Below are 16,842 nucleotides of genomic sequence, written 5' to 3' on the forward strand. Positions count from 1 at the left end.
TTTTTTTAATGAATTTGTATTTCTGTTATTATTATATTTTACCTAGTACATGTTTCTGTAAAATAAAGATTCGTAATTAACGGTTTTCTTTATTAATTTTGTCAGTAAGTATAGGTAATATATTAAATAGTTATAAGAATTGCAAGTTTTTTGAAAACTCTACAGGTCACGTGGTTATTTGAAAATTAGGAGGTTAGGGTCACATGTTGATGTTGGATGCTACGCGGGAATATAAGATGTGAGATTACCATTGCTAATAAAATATGGGGTGATAAGTGTATGATTATTTTTTATAAATGAAACAATTAATGTAAATAGACGTCGGTTGTAAGCTTTAACGAGTAGTTATAAGCCCTTTTTATTTGAACATGGACGAAGAAAGTAAGTAGTTTTTTAGATTCATTCAGTAAATTAAATCTATTTTAGAAATATTTGTTTAAAAGTGAGGAATTTTTCTGTACCCAAGGTTTACTTAGAAAACGAAGTAAAGCTCAGAGAGATGCAAACTTTAAAGTTTTGAAAAATGTTCAGAAACAGCTTGGTGATTTGTACTATGACAGAAAACATTATGATGATGCTCTTGAAGCATATCAAGGTCAGCTGCAAGCATCTATAGATTTAGGCGATAATTTGAGTATTGCCAATGCTCACAGGATGATTGGGGAAGTACTGGCATATCAGGGTAATTTCAAAGAAGCTCTTAGTCACATTAATTTATATTTGAAAAAAGCACAAGATCTTGAAGATTTAGTCGAAGAACAAAGAGCTTATGCCACACTTGGTAGAACATATTTAATGGATGCTGAAAATTATGTGAAAGAGTCAGAGAAGGAAAAGAAAGAAGAAGTATTAAGACAGGCAAGAAAAGCATTATCAAAAAGTATTAGATTATGTGATAAGTAAGTATAATATATGCATTTGAGATATTATTCAAATAGTAATTTATCTTATTACAACCAATATTTATTTTCAGATTAGAACATAAGATAGATAAGAATGAATTAATGATGATGAGGGCAAGGTTGTTGCTCAATCTAGGTCTAGTATATGAAAATCAAAAGAACATAGATAATTCTCTGCAACTTATCAAACAGGCAAAAGCAATGTGTAAAGAGCATAAATTATATGAAGATTTACACAGAACAAATTTAGCACTTGCCAGTCACTATGAGAAGCAAGGCAATTTAGAATTAGCAATCAAGTATGTGGATGATGCTGCCAAAATTGATGATAATTTTTTGAAAGCTGATGCAAAGTACTTTAAAGCTGAGTTACTTTTAAAGATAGGTGAATGGATGGAAGCTCGTAAACTTTTATATTCTCTGTATAAAACAAAATTGGCAAAATCAGTTGTCCCACAAGTTATAGCACTGTTGAAAAAAGGTAAATTTCAGTTAACTAATGTTACTGTAGAATGAAATGAATTTGTATGGGTATTGATTATATACTACTTTGCAGTGGTATTGCTATGCAGGACTGAAGACAAACTGCTATTAGAAGATGATTTATCGAGGAAATTGCAGCTCTATGAAACAATGGGCGATGTAGCAGTGTCAGTGAAAGCCTTGGATATAGCTGTAGACAACTACAGGCACATGTTAGAGTGTGCCGAGAAGACCGACAGCTCACGACTAGCAGCAGCACTAACGAGCTTAGCTCAAACTCTGAAAGATGCTGGCAAGTTTAAGGAAGCAATCCCATATGCACTGAGGGAACTTGAACTATACAAGGACCCTAAAGATGCGTACAATTCTGCTCTCTTTATTGCTCGCCTGCTCATCGACGCCAAGTCAGCCGATAGCGAGATCCGTGGAATGTTCGAACGGGCTATGACGCTAGCCATAAAAACTGGAGATTTTAGTCTCGAGCGACTGGTAGTCAGAGATTATGTGGAATATCTGGAAACGATGGACGATGTGGATTTGCAAAAAATTACATCGTTGAACGAAAGGCTGGATAGCTTGCCAGAGAGTCAACCCGTCGAGGAGGATGACGTGGCGGAAGAAGAGTCTCCCGATATGGGAGTAGACATCGATCTTGACGAACTGTCGGACCTCGAGGAGGAACTGGAACCTGCTCGGCCCAAATTCAATCCCAGGAATATCGCCAAGACGTTAAGGTACAAGCTAAAGAAAAACGAGAAGGGAGAAACTCCTCTACACGTTGCGTGTATCAAAGGTAACGAAGAGCTTTTTAAAAACTAACAGCAAGATATTTTTTATTACAAATTATGGCAATTCCCAACAGGCAACGTGCAAAACGTTGAAAAGCTATTGGAAGAAAACCATCCAACCGACGTGTACGACAATTGTGGTTGGACACCCTTGCATGAGGCATCGAATCACGGTCACATTGATATAGTTCGGCTGCTCGTCAAAGCAGGCGCAAATGTCAACAACCCTGGTGGTCCACTTTGCGAAGGTGTTACGCCCCTCCACGATGCAGCTGCTAATGGACACATCGATGTGGTGCATATACTGCTGGACAGTGGTGCGAACCCAGATCTTCTCACCGGTCAAGGTGATCGAGCACTCGATTGCCTCGAACAGTGGAGGAATAATGTCGATGTTCTCTCTGCTAATGAACTCAAAGACTACGCTTACATAAGAAAGCGTTTGAAGGAGCTCACTACCGTCAGGTGTCAAAATAAGGCACGCAATAAAAGAGGTAGCGGCAAGCTCCAGGCGCTCGTTGCCGAAGGCGAGGAGGAAACCATCGATGAGAGACTCCGTGAGTTGAATACTTCAAACGATTACTTGCTTCGACAAACGGTAGCTTCTTGTAAAATTCACCCCTTTTTTTGTTTCATCAGTCAATATTGAGAAATACGTTACCGCCTCGAGACCTGAAAAAATTTCAGCAGGAGAGGACTACAAACGGACCATCGCCAACTTGCAACATCCAGGACGAATTCATCTGCTTGAGAAACCAGCTGTACAGCCGAAGATCACGGCGCCGTTAATAGATAGCGAGGAAATGCTAATCGATGACGAATGGCTAGATGACGATCTAGGCATCTTCACGAGAGGTAAAGAAAAGGCTCCCTTCGGCGATAATGGTCTTCCTCCGGTCCAACCTGTTAGCACGAAACGTAAAAGTAAAAACGACTCTTTCGACGCTGATAAGTATAGCAGTAAGAGACCTAAAGTAAGCTCCAATAAGGTGAGAGTCATTTTTTTTCAGTGATCTAATTACCCACGACTCGCATACCGTGAAATATTATTATTGAACTCAATCATAGAGATCGGTGAATGATAGTTCACAGAATAATTCAAAATCAATTTCAGAATGAACAAGTACTAGCATCCGTCCACATCAACGAGGATAGCAACGACAGCGTAAATAATTTAGACATGGTTGACCCCACCGGTCAGGTAGAAAAATGGCCAAAAAGCAAGAAACCTCGACAAACAAATTTACTCAAACAAGGTTTCGTCAAAGTAAACAATTCTATAGCGCCTCTACGTCCGCCAGCCCCGAAGTCTCCCGAGGTTAATTATATTCAGAGTAGTCTGGAAATGAGACATTCGCTGGAGGGAAGCGATCAAATTGTCTATTTAGAAATTCAAGTTGACAGAGAATCGTTTGACCTGAAGCTTCATACTGAAGATATGAGGTTTTTATCTTTTAATTCGTTCATACCAAATCAATTTTGTGAAGAAATCATTAAAAATTTGACATTGGCAAATTGAATATATAGCCAAACGTTGGAATGCATTGAGATGCTGATCAGCGATAAATTTGAATCGAAAGCTGGTTTCAAGCCTAGCCTCAAATTTAAGAATCTAGATGATGAAGCGTTGAACTCGGGCACTATTCTGGATACCATCAAAAGGTATGGCAATAAATTGAAGTTGCATGGAGAAATCACTCATATTAATTTGCCTCCTATCGCTGAAAGATACAAGAAAGTCTGCCTAAACTTTAACATTGGTAAGCATTAATTAGTTTCTTCCACGATTTGATTCCATATAATAAGAATACAAACGAACATTATACAGATCCTTCAGAAGCCATGCTGAAGTCACTGAGAATCTGTGATAATACTTTAGCTTTCCGTTTGAATGCTAAAGAATTTTTAGACGACGAACTCGAGCCCTTGGTTAAGTGTTTGCATTACCAAAAGAATTTGCAAATTTTAAGCATGTCAAAACATTCATTTTATTACTCGGCTGATCTTTTGAACTACGCCATAGCTCAATTGTCCAGTCTCTGCGAACTACATCTCCAGTGCTGCGATATAAGTTTCAACTGTCTTTCATTGATTGAAAAGCTACCGGCAACACTTCGAGTTCTAGATCTCAATTACAATCCGTTAGGAAGTAAAAGTTTGACAAGACTTTATCAACTGATCAAGCCACTAGATAGATTACAGACACTCAAATTAAGATCTTGCGACTTGACAGATTTTCCGGATCGCTACTCCAGTAATTCTCTAGTGAATTTAGACATTTCCTGGAATCCTATAGGAGGACAAGGCATAGTAAATTTGTTACAGAGGCAATTAATTAGTTTAAACATATCAAATACGCAAAAAGTCTCCATAGATCCTGAATCAAGTGTTATTAATAGAATATTTATCAACAAAAGTTTGGTGAGTGTATCAAAAATGACACCTTTAATAATTTTGTTATGATAAAATATATTATTAAAAGGTCGATCGTTTCAGGGCTTCACTTTAGAATACTTAGAGCACTTGGACTTGAGTGGAATAGGAGCGACGGATCTAATCGTTGATATGATCATAACGCAAACACCTAGTCTACTAAGTATAAATTTAAGCAACAACATTCGCGTCACAGAAGTTTCCTTACAAAATCTATTAGCCAGGAAACCAACAATGACGAGCATTGATCTCAGCGGTTGCAGTTTTATAGATACTGTACCTAAAGCGTCTTTGAAGATTTTGAATCCTCGAGTTTGCACTGTGCTTGCGCACATGAGTCTAGAAGTGATTGATGCTTGGCAGTCACTGTGGGAAGGTAAAGGGTATACTAAAAAACTTCCAAATAGTTTAGTTTTATTCAAACCTGTATAATATTTATTCGTTTACTTTATAGTCTTTTTGAAGGGAATGTTATTTTTTTAATATTTTATTTATAATCCTGTATTATTTTAAGCGTATGTATATGTACAAGTGGGACAATCAACAGATAATGTCAGATACGAACGAAAATATATTTATTAACCTTTAATTTCGATGATGCTATTTTAAATTATTCTTGTAAATTCTGTTTTTGATTAATTAACTATTCAGAACAAATGGAAATTCTCAGATTTTCTGGAACATTTATTTTTATGAATATTTTTTTAAACAAGCATTATTTTAATTAGAACAATAATAATGTCATTTATTTTAAATTCCAGCTATACAATTTATTACCAATTTTACAGTTTACTTTACTAATGTGTGAAAATCGTTGTTCTGGACAGTTGATTAAAAACTCATAGAAGCTCTTTTTGATGATAGGAAGAAAAGTTTCTAAAGTTTCAATTTGGTTCCCCAAAAACCAGCAAAAACTTAAATGATGTGATGCATCCTAAAAACAAAATTGATGCTCTACTTACTTTTAAGATGTTTTTAAATGCATTTACAATTCAAAATTTTTTTAATTATCAATTAAAAATTAAAAGCTTAAGTAATTAAGTTAGCAATAAAAAATGTATTTCTTAAGCATTTTACCTCATAGAAAGTTGGTAACCGATATGCTATTAGTTGTTTGTCTAGTATCTGGCTCAAGACTTTTAAAGAATTGTTTGCACTATCAACAGTGACTCCCATAAAAGTCCTGCTTTTATCCTCATTGCAGTATACTTTTATGTCACTCAATTCCATAATAAAACTTTGATGAGTTGTGGCAACATTTTTAACAGCCTCAACAAAAGAATCAATCCAATGATACTTTAATATCAAAGTACGAGTAAGACTCACATGAAGTTCTTCAAAAAAATTACCTTTTCCAATAGTTTGCAGTATTACGTTTTCTAACCAGTGTATCAGGTCTTCATTGGGCATATCTAAGAGAAATGCGTTTATAAGATAGCATTGATAAAAGATATAAAAGCTTTTCAAAACAGAAATATAATATAAACCAACTCACAATCTATGTAAACAAGTGTGGCCCAGTTTCCTCGTTCATGTTTGAATGATCTAATTCTACCTTCATGTTTAGAAGGATCATCAATAACTTCTTCATTATGTACTACCCCTTTCCAAGATATGATAGACTCTGGTAGCGGTAGCTTTAAGCTGTAAATAATTACAAATGAATAGCAGCCTATTATTGTCAAAAAAATAATGACAATAATAAAGAATTTTAGTTTCTGTAAATAGTAATTACATAATTAAATAGGTTTATTATAAAAAGATCATTCATAATATTTAGTTAGTAATGTATTAAATATCTACTCGAGAGTACTTCGTTAAGAAATTATTAAAAACCTTTCTTACACTTTATTATTTTTCATATTCGTTCGTAAATCTTTTCCCTCATTACATTTCTGATCGTCTTCATCGCTATCTGATGAATATTGTTGTATTAAATTCAATGCTGACATTATAACGTCTTTTTATAAATAAGGCTAATATGAAGTCAAAACGAACCATTTCGTCTTTCAATTTTGAAAAGACCTATAACCTCAAATTAATCAGCACCCCACCGACCGTATGTCAAAGCGCTTTATGATGATACCTGACGTCATGAATTTAATTGACTTCGAATTACACCAAGATCGTAATGAATACAATGGTGTATAAAAGTAGCAATTAATAAAACTAAATTTCGTGATTAATTACTTTTATAGTAAAACTATTCAAAGAAAATTTTTATTTTAGACTCTACTATTATTGAATAACTATATTCAGAAATAAGTAAAAATTATTTTAAATTATCATACATTTATTACTTAATTTATAACTTGCATAATTATTAATAAAATGATGTAAAATGAATATGCACATAATAGACTTGTTTACAAAAATCAAGTACTGAAGATGATAGTTTACATCAATTTCGTTTATTTATACAGTAAATATATATTAATGTATTTATTTTACAAGTTGAAGAAATCTGAGAATCAAACATTGCGTTGTGTAGTTGCAACGATGGATCAATTATACTAATTCAACTTTTGAGACCCTATGTATACAAGTCAGAGCCTCTAGATGTTGCCTGGGAATCTGTTTTCAGAAATCTGTTCATCCCATTTTTCTACCCAGGCTTGTGGGCAGAGGGACATATAGCACTTTTTGAAGTATTGACAAGCTTCAAAGTTTTCACCTTTCACTTTACTGCAGCGATGGAAATCAACATAGCTCTGATAACAGTACCTGTAATCAATAAACAATTAAGTAATTGAATAAATTTCCAAAGATCACTTATAACAGTTTCAATTAAAGTATTTTGACAAAAAGGAATAGAAAAGAGGAAAAGATAGCTGTACAGTATTTACTTTTCAAAGTTAATCTTTTGTTACTACATCAATCAAAAATAGTTAAATATTTTCATGCAAGCACAAGAGAAAAAGAAATTCATTTGTCTAGTTTTTTAGTTCATTCGAATGTAATTAATAATTTTTAAATCACAATTTCAAAACAATTTAAATTAAATTGAAAAATCTATAAATTTTGTGTTTCAACACATTACTTCAATATATTACCTAGTCTGGTTCTGGTTTGGGAACCTAGGATCGTATGGAGCAGTTTGCATCTTAACACCTTCAATTTTTGCAGTAGGCATGTTGAGTGCTCAGCTATTTAACAATAAATTTGTTTTTATTGTAGTACATTATAATTCAGTCACATAACATAAGTGATTCATAAGTGTTCTCTCGCTTTCAATCAACTTGCGCCAAATTGTTAGCTTATATCTTAACTAATCCTTAACTAACAAAAAGGAAAATGATCAACTTATTTTTTATTTAGCTATTATGATATGTAATTATAGCATAATTAACAAATTCGTTAAACAGAATTTAACTTATTTTTATTTACTCTTCATTGTGATTTTAATTTGTTAAAAGCTTTGGCACTTCAATTGTTTGGTCTTATTAATTTTCATTCAAACAAATGTGCCTTAAAGCCTTTTATTTCCCAAATTATTTTTAATTATTTATTGACAAAATATATCTATGACAAAATATCTTCACTGTAATAGTATTATTATGTAAATAATCTATAAGCATATATTTGTACAGCAAAACCAAATTTAATTAAACTAATTTATTACTAAGATTAAGATAAAACTTGTCAACTTTTCATCTACTATTTGTTTGTTATTAAAGCTTTAACAAGTATTTGTGTTGAAACATAGAACTAAAATAACTTCATTAAGTTCATTGATAAAAAACGTTTATCTTTCTTTTCCACTTCCTTGTTCATTTATAACTAAACTTGTTAGAGTTAGTACAAGTTTCATAGTTTGACTATAAAAAAAACTTTACAGACAACCATAGAGCACATTACCCACTACTACAAATACTTCTTAATTAAAGGTATATAATGCCCTAAGTAATATTATAATTTTATTTATAATTTTATTTAGAATGTCAGAAAATGAATATCATACTCTAAAAAAGAAATTGAATAAATAAATATTTCTGAACAATCTCTGAAAGCTCCAATTAAGAAACATTGCATACCTTTAATTAAGCTTCTAGTAATTTAAAAAATAAAAGTTTCCAAAGTCCTATCTAAGTTTATATCAAATAATTTTGTTATCTTTGTGTGTAAAAGACAAATCAGTATTCAAGAATCGATAAAAATTCCATAAGTGCAAGTGGACATGACATTATTTGACCAGTGGCCTTGTGTTGTCTTCTTCCTGACAACAAACTTCTCTATATTTCTTGACTTCAGCCATGTAAAGTGACCAAGCATCTTTAGGCTGTTCTACTGGTGCTTCAGTTTTCTGCTTGGCTACCATCCCAGTTTTTAAGATTCTACCTCCTCGCCTCTTGCCAACCATCAGTGGAGGTGGTGCAGCTGGTTTCTCCTCAAGAACTGTGATTGCTGATGGTTGAGATTCCACTACTGTTTTCTGTTCTTGCATTTTTTTGAACATTTCCATGAAACTACCATCATTTTTGAATGCGTTTGGTTGTACATGATACTGAGGTTGTACCACTACAGGTGTGTACAGGTTACTGTAACTACTGCCAGCTCTGTTTTTGTGACTTTTTTTACTATCTCTGACAGGCTTTGGTGGCTTGTCTTTTTCACGTCTTCTCTCTTTACTGCGGCTGCGCTTTCTATCTCGCGATCTAGACCTCGATTTTGATCTGGATCCTGACATAGATCGTGATCTAGACTTTGTTCTTTCTCGTTTTGAATACTTTTTTGACCTATCCCTACCACGCTCCCTATCCCTCTCTCTATCCCTATCTCTGTCCCTCTCCCAATCTCTATCTCTTGAACGCTCTGGAGATCTGGAGCACCTATATGATCTAGATCGACTTGATGATCTGGATCTAGAGCTGCTGCGTCTTTTCCATCTTCTTTCTGGCGTTGGTGACCTTCTGCGACAATATGCATCGCTAGAGCTTAGTCTAGGAGGTGATGGTGCTGGTGGCATCTCCAGGGAATCTGCAGAATCTCTTGAGTCCTGGTCCATGATGTGGGTGGTAGTTCCGCACACGACTGGACAGACTCTCTCTCTCAGACCTATAAGGATAGAAACTGCCTTCTATGAGTTTAACAGTTCACTCCAATTTTTTTGCCGTTACTGATTTTTTTCATTATTGTTTTATGTAATGGCAATTAGGCTTTACTTTAATTTGCCTCAAGTAATCGTACAAACTCAATTTTTAATTGATTTCATTTTTTATTTGTAAATTATCAACATTTGTACAAAATTTGCGCAAGAAACAACTTGATTTTGCGAGAGAATCACTTATATTTCATTTTCTTATTAACATTATTAAATGAACAAAGTCGGTATTAACGGAACACTTTAAATTTACATTGACTGGCATTGTTCAATAGCACCAAACAACCAAACATTGTGAACTTTTATGGATTTCTCAAACAAAGAATGTTTCGCGCATTCCATAGCAATTTATGTAGTTGGTGTGCTTTAAATTATCTACATGTTTAAAAAATGTCAGTCATTGCATACAGGGCAATTTGCCAAGCAATTCCAACTGATGGAAAATTTTTAATGTGAGCAAGAGCATCTTATCGCGATAAAATGACAAGCTGAAGTGACGGATTAATAGGAATGGTTCGGAAGGAACGTTGCACCCCAACGAAACATCTATGAAGTACCACTTGAAACTTTAGAACAAACTGAATTCCGTAAAATGCAAACGCTTATATTTACCATTAAAATTCGAGATTAAGGTTAGAATAAAACGAGCAAAACGAACGGTAGAGAGAAACAAAATTTCTAGTTTTTCCTTTTTATTTGGAAAAATTACCTATCTCCCTCTCTTTCGTCTCTGCAAAGTGAAAAAATACCAAAGAGCGCGAAGCGTGACAAGAAAAATCACTGGAACACTGAAGCCGACGGGTGAATGCGAGATTTTCTCAAGATTTACCGAAATGCTTAAGCTCCCGTGTAGAAAATTATTGGGAAGAACGAAAATCAATAAAAAACAAGCTCGAAATTTGTTGAATGTTAAAGATACCTTATTCTGCTCTCCCGATGAAAACAAAATGGCTACTGCGGCCCAACAGTCAGTCAGCCGTTACGTCACTGAAAAATGGTTGTCGGCTCTCCGGAGAAGGCGACACTATCTATCGATCGTTTACTTTCTCGGTTGCTGTGCCTGTAGGTATTTAACCATTCTATTTTATCGACACTTCCAAAACTGACATTAAACCAAAGTGAATAACACTTTGATATTAAACAGAGCGATTCAATCGGGAGGTAGAAATAAATAAAAAAGTCAAAAATGGTATTAGAGATAATGTGTATTTTTTTTATTTGTTATAATTAAAATATACACTGTGTCATGGGCGAACAAGCGAATAGCAATTATAGTAACAAAATATTTTGTTTCATTAAATTTTCTTTTATTGTTTCCCATTTCTTTATATTCTTAGCGAACTCCTCCATTTAACTTCATATAATGTTTCATTTGTTTTATTTCTATCTCACGGCCCTTATTTAAAATCGTTTAAACGTTCATATTAATTAACTTCTCTATCGCGCTTTCTATCTCTCTCACCTCACATTATTCACAATTCTCTCTCGCTCGCTCGCTCGCTCTCTTTCTCTCGGTTATTCATTATATAGTTTCGCATTGAAATATGGTGTATACACAGTATACAAAATTCATTTGCGAAAGCACTATCGGTTTGGCTTTTCAACCATCCTATCGTTATGTTTTTTTTCTTTATTTCTATATATAGTTTCTTTTTTCATATCACCTCCCCCCCGTAATTGATCTTTACGCTCGCTAACGGAACGAACATTGCACGTTGAAGTTTATAAGATATATTCTTAGCTTTGTTTTCTCTTCAACTATGAATGTTCGCACGTGAAAATTTGAAAATGCAGGCCTTATCGAATTACACGATTTATTTTGCCGCAACAGAAAAGAAAGGAGTCGAGTTATCAAATTAATTTGATTGATAATGAATAACAGTTCGAACAAAATAGTTCTTATTTTATTCTTATTTCTTAATAAAGATCACATGCGAAATAAACGTGAAAAAGTGTAACAACATCGGCAGAAGACTATACCGCCTGCACTCTCAAAATTTTACAGTGAAATCATTGTACAACGATATACTCGGTAGTATCAAATTACTCTCTCTTAGTGATAAACAACATTACACAGCCTACACACGCGGATAATAGACTTCAACGGCACTTCAATGTTAAGTGGTCGGATAATTCTGCAACTGGATAATAAAAGTTAGCTCAATAATCATTTCAACGTCGATTTTCAGGCTTATTGTTCGTTTACTCAGGACTCTTATGCACAACCGCTAAACAAATATTTCACAATTTTTCGCATTGACATAACTGAATGAATTTTTCATTCAACACTTGCGGAACAATCAATTTAGATGATTTGAAACAATGACAATGCAAAAAATTTGAACATTTTCTGTATTCCTAATAATTTCCTTAGAATCCGTTATCATATATTCAGCTGATCTAAGATTGTTAACGTGAATAAAACAGTCTTCTTTAGTGCAAAGAACAGTCTTTGTCAGCGTACGTTTACAATTGCAAAACGCAAAAATTCGGAAGCAAGAAAACATCACTTCTTTCTTAGTCACATTATATGATCGTTACGCTTTTAATATTTTATTACTTCGTCGATGCAGTTGTTGAAAATCGATTAAAAAGTAGTTGTTTCAACGATAGAAAAGTAAAAATTGAATAAACAGATCGACGTCGGGTACTTATGTATATCGGACTGATGGATTCATTATGGTACTGATTGGATTCATTTTCTCAACCCATGACAATATTTTTTCACTTATGTTTCCACTGTGTACCGAGCTATTTTCATGTTTTAATTATACACATTTGTCATTTTCCAGTTTCCACTCTAATACCTAATTTTTTGTAGTAGGCAATTATAATTAATTATTCATATATTTTATTATAATTATAGAAGAAATTCTTAAATTTAAAGAAAAAAAAATATCAAGGCAAATAGGTTTTTGTCGAATCCTACGATGAAACCCAGAAGTTGCAAGTAATGTATAACTTTAAGCTGTTCATAGGCATATGTACTGGACAACAAGAAAAAGAAATCAAAGAAAAAGGGCCATAAAAACCTCTGACGAATTATACTTAAAATGAACACTCAAATTGAACTATTTAAATTGTAACAAACAAAACTGAATTGAGATATTCTGTTGTTATGCGTTTCCATTGTATTACTAAGCAAAATAAGCGATAAGGAAAATTAAATGGATGACGAGATATCTAACTGGTCCGAGATTTGTAACTGAATTCGTAATGCGTCTATTTGTGTTGTCTACATGCACTCAATGTACACAAAGTGTTTAGTAAATTATGGGAGAACGAAAGAAGAAGTGAACCTTTATCCATAGTAGAATCCTTCCAACAGTCCCCCGAGATGCTGTTTTTATTTTTGGAGTTGATCAACATAAACTTGTCGACCTTAGTGAATTTTATTCTTCGTTTCATGGAAAGGAAAAGATATGGTTAACATTGTTTTTCTTCATAAACATTGTATATCTTTTTTATATATGTAATGACCAAAACAATCACTCAATTTAAATCATGTATTAAAGTACTTGTAAATTTTTGAAAAATGCAAACGCCTTTTCGAGTATCAATTTCATTAATGAGAAAACTTATAAAAAGAAAAAAAGTGGTAATAAATAATAAAATCATAAATAAAGTTTTTGAAAATTTTATTACTTTTCGTAAATAATACAAAAGCCTCTATTCAGAAATTACTCAAGGACGTGTTTGTATTTTTCATACAAAAATCTGGAAAAATATTATTGGTTTGATGTAATAATAAATAAAAAAGAGAAAACAAAAAAAAAATTGAAAAAAGTAGGCGTCAGCAATAAAAAGAATATAAAATATACCTTGAAGTATATCATTTAATATGGCTGGTGTCTTTGAAATTGACGAGGTCCTTGAGGTCCATTCCTGGGTTTACCACCAGGCATCGCATAACCCATGTTTTCATAGCCATCATATCCCGAATAGTCATAATTGGCATACATGTCATCGTATCCACTGTATCCGTTACCATATTCAGGTATATAACCATACCCTAGAATTTCCAAAATGATATTTCCCATAAATAAAGGCTGATATAAATGTGCAAAAAGTATGATGTAATTTAACAAAAAAAGCTTCTACTTGAATAGGTCTTTGAGTGATTTGAAAATAATTCGTATATTGTGTTGTAATTAATGAACACAAAAGTATTGTCTTGTAAATTTTTGTATTTATTAATAAACATAAATCATATTTATATTAATTATAAAAATAAATACAAAAAAAATTTTGTTATGGGTAATTTTTTAAATTACAAAAAAATGTGTGTGTATAAGTATGAAAAGAAGTTAAAAAGGTATTGAATAACATGTGTAGAATCAAATATGTAAATAAATAATATTGTGAAAGTTCCCGAGCTTTTAACATGATTACAATAACATCAGGAACTTTCAGTATGATTGAAACAATTCAAGCATAAGCGTATTCTCTTAATACATCGGCAGAAATTGGTAATTATAAAAGGGTAGTTTACCGCCACCATAACCGTAGCCAGCGTACGGTGGTCCCCAGAAGCCTTGGCGTTGGTCTTGATTAACTTTGACTTTTTTGACATCAACTTCCTTGCCATTAATCGTTTGTTTGGGGGACTTAAGTAACTTGTAAACAACGTCTTTGGAGTCAAACGTTATGAAGCAATAGCTTCTGCGTTGATTTTTCGTCTTATCGAATGGAGTCTGCACTTCGACAATAGTACCATGCTGGCTAAAGTAGTTCCTAATGTCCTCATCCGTAATCTCTGGTGTCAGGCCACCAACAAAGATCTTTCCATGTTGAGCTTTCTTACTCACACGCTTAGGATCAACCTAAAATCCAAATTTCCAATTACTGGATCAATCAGACAATGGTGAAAGGAGAAGTTAAGCTTTCAACCCATGTATAGCTTTTTGGCAGAACATCTATTGAATAGCCAAACAGGGTGTATGCAACAGTAGCAATAATCATAGAGCCGTGCCCAATAAAATAGAATACAATCAGGTATGACGTGATCAGAACGAGGAGGTTATTCAATTGAAAGTGATACGAGAGCTTAGAAATTATAAAATTTAGATACCTTGCGCTTGTTGATGTAATGGTCTCCAGAAGCGAGTAGCTTGTCGATGGACTTGGGGTTTTGAAATACCATAAAGGCGAATCCCCTGGATACGCCGGTATAGGGGTCCATTTTGATGGAGACGCTCTCGATATCGCCGTACCTGCCGAAGTACTCTTTGAGCTCAGCTTCAGTGGTGTTGCGAGTGAGACCGCCGACGAACAGTTTCCGCTCGTCGTCCTTGCCGGGAATACCAGCAGTGGCCTGCTGCTTCTCCTGGCCTCCTTCCTGTTGCTGTTGCTGCTGTTGACCAGAGGCGTCGCCGCTCATCTCCACGTTCTCTTGGCCCTGAGCATTGTCCTGGTCCGCCATGCTTACACCGTTCTGTGTTTCGTTAATTTAAGCCTAAAATCACGAAAGTCAAGACTCGTTTATCCTTACGAAAAAATCAGCACACACGCCTGAGCGTGAGCAAGCGAGCGAGCGAGCGAGCGAGCGAGAGCGAGAGAGCGAGAGAGCGAGAGAGAGAGACAGCGCGCGGCGCCAAAGAGCGATCGGGGGGAGAATGAGCGTGTTTCCTCGGCCAGTAGCCGACATATTGCAGCGTAACGGAATTTGCTCGTGTGCGAAATCGAGGAAGCGAGAAGCGAGTGTACGTTAAGTTGCATTGTGGAAAACTCTTCCTGAGATTTCAAAGATGATATTGCGAACATACCTATTTGCTAGCTGATCTCTACGTCCCTCTCTCCCTCGTAAATCAGCGGGCGGCGAGCTTCTCTCGTCGTCGTCGTCGCTGCGCTGTTGGTCGACGGGGGCTTCCTCTGCCTGCGGCCTGCGTTGTCTCTGTCTCTGTCTGGTGGCGCGGCTGTGCCCGTTGCGCGCGTGAGATAGAGAAGAGAAAGAGAACTAAGCTGTGATTCTTCCCAGAGTGAGAGAGAGAGAGAGAGAAAGAGAGAGAGAGAGAATGGTATTAAGAGGAAGTTCGTCTGCGAAAAACCGACGCAAGTGTATGAAGACAAAAGGGCAGCGCACATACGTCACGTACACACCCACACACCGGCACGGATCGCCGGCTGAAATCGCGTAAGCGTTCCTCGCTTCGCCGCATCACCGCCGTTTTCGCGACCAGTTTAATGCTCGTCAATCCACGCGATATCAACGCTCGCCATTCGAAATATGACCATATCAGTGACAACACGCTTACCGCGTGGTCGACCAAAGTGCGTTCCCCACGCGCAATATTGCATTGGCCGAAACGTAGTTTGTCGTTGGCTGACTCCGATGGACCCAGGCGATCATTGGTTACACAGGCCACGACCGGATGTGCCGGCGAGATTTTTCCTATTCAGCGAAAAACGAAGCGGAATCATTGGCGTGACTGGGAAAGCTCAAGGCTGTATAAGAGTCGAAGGAGCGAGGGTGGATATGAATTCGTAGACTGAACCAAATTGAGAAAAGCATTGGGAAACAGGCGAGGCTTGATTACACACCGCGTATTCATCAATCTAAGAGGCCGAGAGGTCGATAAGAGCGAATAGTGCATTGCAGCGCCAACTTTTGAATTCGAATTTATACGTTCACAAGCTACATAGATCGCAGCAGATGAGAGCAACATACAGAAACGGAAAAATAAACTTTGAAACTGTCGCATTTCGCAACCTGTAGCCAATGAGCTTTGGTTTTGGCGTGCCACGAACGTCGGGTGGCAAAGGTGACTAAAATTTAAATTTCGTTCGCAGAATCAAACGATTTCGAATTCGAATCAGCAGCTTCACTCGAGTGTATTTCTACGGGAAGTACGTTGCGACGAGCGAAGATCGCAGTTGCGTTGAACGGGCGGAACGGCGGCATGGTTCCAATTACGTAAAGAATAGACGTTGGAATGAACTGTGGGGACGCGATTGTTGGCGAACGAGCGAAAGGCAAATAAAAGCGACGTGGATCGCAAGACAGGTGGTATATAGGCCGATCGAGCCTGGCCGCGAGGCAGCTAGCGGAGAGGGAAGGAGGGTGGCGCCGAAGAGCCCATATCGCAGTGCGAGTGCGCGCGTCGTCGTGTGGAGCGGAGCGGCGGCGGTGACGGCG

At 35.8% G+C, this 16,842-nt stretch overlaps 5 protein-coding genes across 7 annotated transcripts; 1 reads left to right on the forward strand and 4 right to left on the reverse strand.

The window, feature by feature from the left end:
* The first annotated feature begins 230 nt into the window (after window positions 1–230).
* Window positions 231–5,041, forward strand: LOC131673587 (tonsoku-like protein). Its single transcript, XM_058951683.1, has 10 exons — window positions 231–381; window positions 467–899; window positions 974–1,383; window positions 1,459–2,178; window positions 2,248–2,730; window positions 2,813–3,162; window positions 3,288–3,616; window positions 3,701–3,933; window positions 4,002–4,594; window positions 4,670–5,041. Exons 1-10 carry the CDS (start codon window positions 369–371, stop codon window positions 5,036–5,038), a joined length of 3,933 nt encoding a protein of 1,310 aa, XP_058807666.1. The 5' UTR covers window positions 231–368; the 3' UTR covers window positions 5,039–5,041.
* Window positions 5,042–5,099: 58 nt separating this feature from the next.
* LOC131673588 (U6 snRNA phosphodiesterase 1) lies at window positions 5,100–6,676 on the reverse strand. 2 transcript variants are annotated; one of them, XM_058951686.1, is made up of 5 exons: window positions 6,605–6,676; window positions 6,452–6,521; window positions 6,102–6,250; window positions 5,684–6,018; window positions 5,100–5,540 (listed from the first exon to the last, which is right to left on the reverse strand). In XM_058951686.1, the coding sequence occupies exons 2-5, from the start codon at window positions 6,466–6,468 to the stop codon at window positions 5,352–5,354; spliced, it is 690 nt and encodes a 229-aa protein (XP_058807669.1). In that variant the 5' UTR covers window positions 6,469–6,521; window positions 6,605–6,676; the 3' UTR covers window positions 5,100–5,351. The 2 variants fall into 2 exon arrangements, with proteins under 2 accessions (XP_058807669.1, XP_058807667.1); XM_058951684.1 differs by having other exon boundaries at window positions 5,103–5,540; window positions 6,452–6,647.
* Window positions 6,677–7,000: 324 nt separating this feature from the next.
* LOC131673598 (cytochrome c oxidase subunit 6B1) lies at window positions 7,001–10,705 on the reverse strand. Of its 2 annotated transcripts, none has more exons than XM_058951707.1 (3): window positions 10,627–10,705; window positions 7,660–7,752; window positions 7,001–7,330 (listed from the first exon to the last, which is right to left on the reverse strand). In XM_058951707.1, the coding sequence occupies exons 2-3, from the start codon at window positions 7,737–7,739 to the stop codon at window positions 7,162–7,164; spliced, it is 249 nt and encodes an 82-aa protein (XP_058807690.1). In that variant the 5' UTR covers window positions 7,740–7,752; window positions 10,627–10,705; the 3' UTR covers window positions 7,001–7,161. The 2 variants fall into 2 exon arrangements, with proteins under 2 accessions (XP_058807690.1, XP_058807691.1); XM_058951708.1 differs by lacking the exon at window positions 10,627–10,705 and adding an exon at window positions 10,537–10,623.
* On the reverse strand, window positions 7,759–10,554 carry LOC131673597 (arginine/serine-rich coiled-coil protein 2-like). Its single transcript, XM_058951706.1, has 2 exons — window positions 10,417–10,554; window positions 7,759–9,661 (listed from the first exon to the last, which is right to left on the reverse strand). Exon 2 carries the CDS (start codon window positions 9,609–9,611, stop codon window positions 8,790–8,792), a length of 822 nt encoding a protein of 273 aa, XP_058807689.1. The 5' UTR covers window positions 9,612–9,661; window positions 10,417–10,554; the 3' UTR covers window positions 7,759–8,789.
* Window positions 10,706–13,528: 2,823 nt separating the features above from the next.
* LOC131673625 (RNA-binding protein squid-like) lies at window positions 13,529–15,799 on the reverse strand. The gene is made up of 4 exons (XM_058951750.1): window positions 15,473–15,799; window positions 14,779–15,162; window positions 14,200–14,530; window positions 13,529–13,719 (listed from the first exon to the last, which is right to left on the reverse strand). The coding sequence occupies exons 2-4, from the start codon at window positions 15,127–15,129 to the stop codon at window positions 13,544–13,546; spliced, it is 858 nt and encodes a 285-aa protein (XP_058807733.1). The 5' UTR covers window positions 15,130–15,162; window positions 15,473–15,799; the 3' UTR covers window positions 13,529–13,543.
* Between the last annotated feature and the right edge of the window lie 1,043 nt (window positions 15,800–16,842).

Source organism: Phymastichus coffea, unplaced genomic scaffold, assembly GCF_024137745.1.
Source record: "Phymastichus coffea isolate CEN01 unplaced genomic scaffold, Cenicafe_Pcof_1.1 PCOF00186, whole genome shotgun sequence".
Classification (NCBI taxonomy): Eukaryota; Metazoa; Arthropoda; class Insecta; order Hymenoptera; family Eulophidae; genus Phymastichus; species Phymastichus coffea.

Excerpts from the sequence above, each read along its gene's own strand:
- LOC131673587 (XM_058951683.1), top strand. Across the intron at positions 1,384-1,458 it reads TATAGCACTGTTGAAAAAAG|TGGTATTGCTATGCAGGACT; the intron begins GTAAATTTCAGT and ends ACTACTTTGCAG. Across the intron at positions 4,595-4,669 it reads TATTTATCAACAAAAGTTTG|GGCTTCACTTTAGAATACTT; the intron begins GTGAGTGTATCA and ends CGATCGTTTCAG.
- LOC131673588 (XM_058951684.1), bottom strand. The coding sequence starts at position 6,558 with ATGTCAGCATTGAATTTAATACAACAATATTCATCAGATAGCGATGAA. Across the intron at positions 6,251-6,451 it reads AATATGAAAAATAATAAAGT|CTTAAAGCTACCGCTACCAG; the intron begins GTAAGAAAGGTT and ends AATTATTTACAG. Across the intron at positions 5,541-5,683 it reads GGTTACCAACTTTCTATGAG|GATGCATCACATCATTTAAG; the intron begins GTAAAATGCTTA and ends TTTTGTTTTTAG.
- LOC131673598 (XM_058951707.1), bottom strand. The coding sequence starts at position 7,739 with ATGCCTACTGCAAAAATTGAAGGTGTTAAGATGCAAACTGCTCCATAC. Across the intron at positions 7,331-7,659 it reads CCAAACCAGAACCAGACTAG|GTACTGTTATCAGAGCTATG; the intron begins GTAATATATTGA and ends TATTGATTACAG.
- LOC131673597 (XM_058951706.1), bottom strand. The coding sequence starts at position 9,611 with ATGGACCAGGACTCAAGAGATTCTGCAGATTCCCTGGAGATGCCACCA.
- LOC131673625 (XM_058951750.1), bottom strand. The coding sequence starts at position 15,129 with ATGGCGGACCAGGACAATGCTCAGGGCCAAGAGAACGTGGAGATGAGC. Across the intron at positions 14,531-14,778 it reads ATTACATCAACAAGCGCAAG|GTTGATCCTAAGCGTGTGAG; the intron begins GTATCTAAATTT and ends TTTGGATTTTAG. Across the intron at positions 13,720-14,199 it reads TGGCTACGGTTATGGTGGCG|GGTATGGTTATATACCTGAA; the intron begins GTAAACTACCCT and ends TGGAAATTCTAG.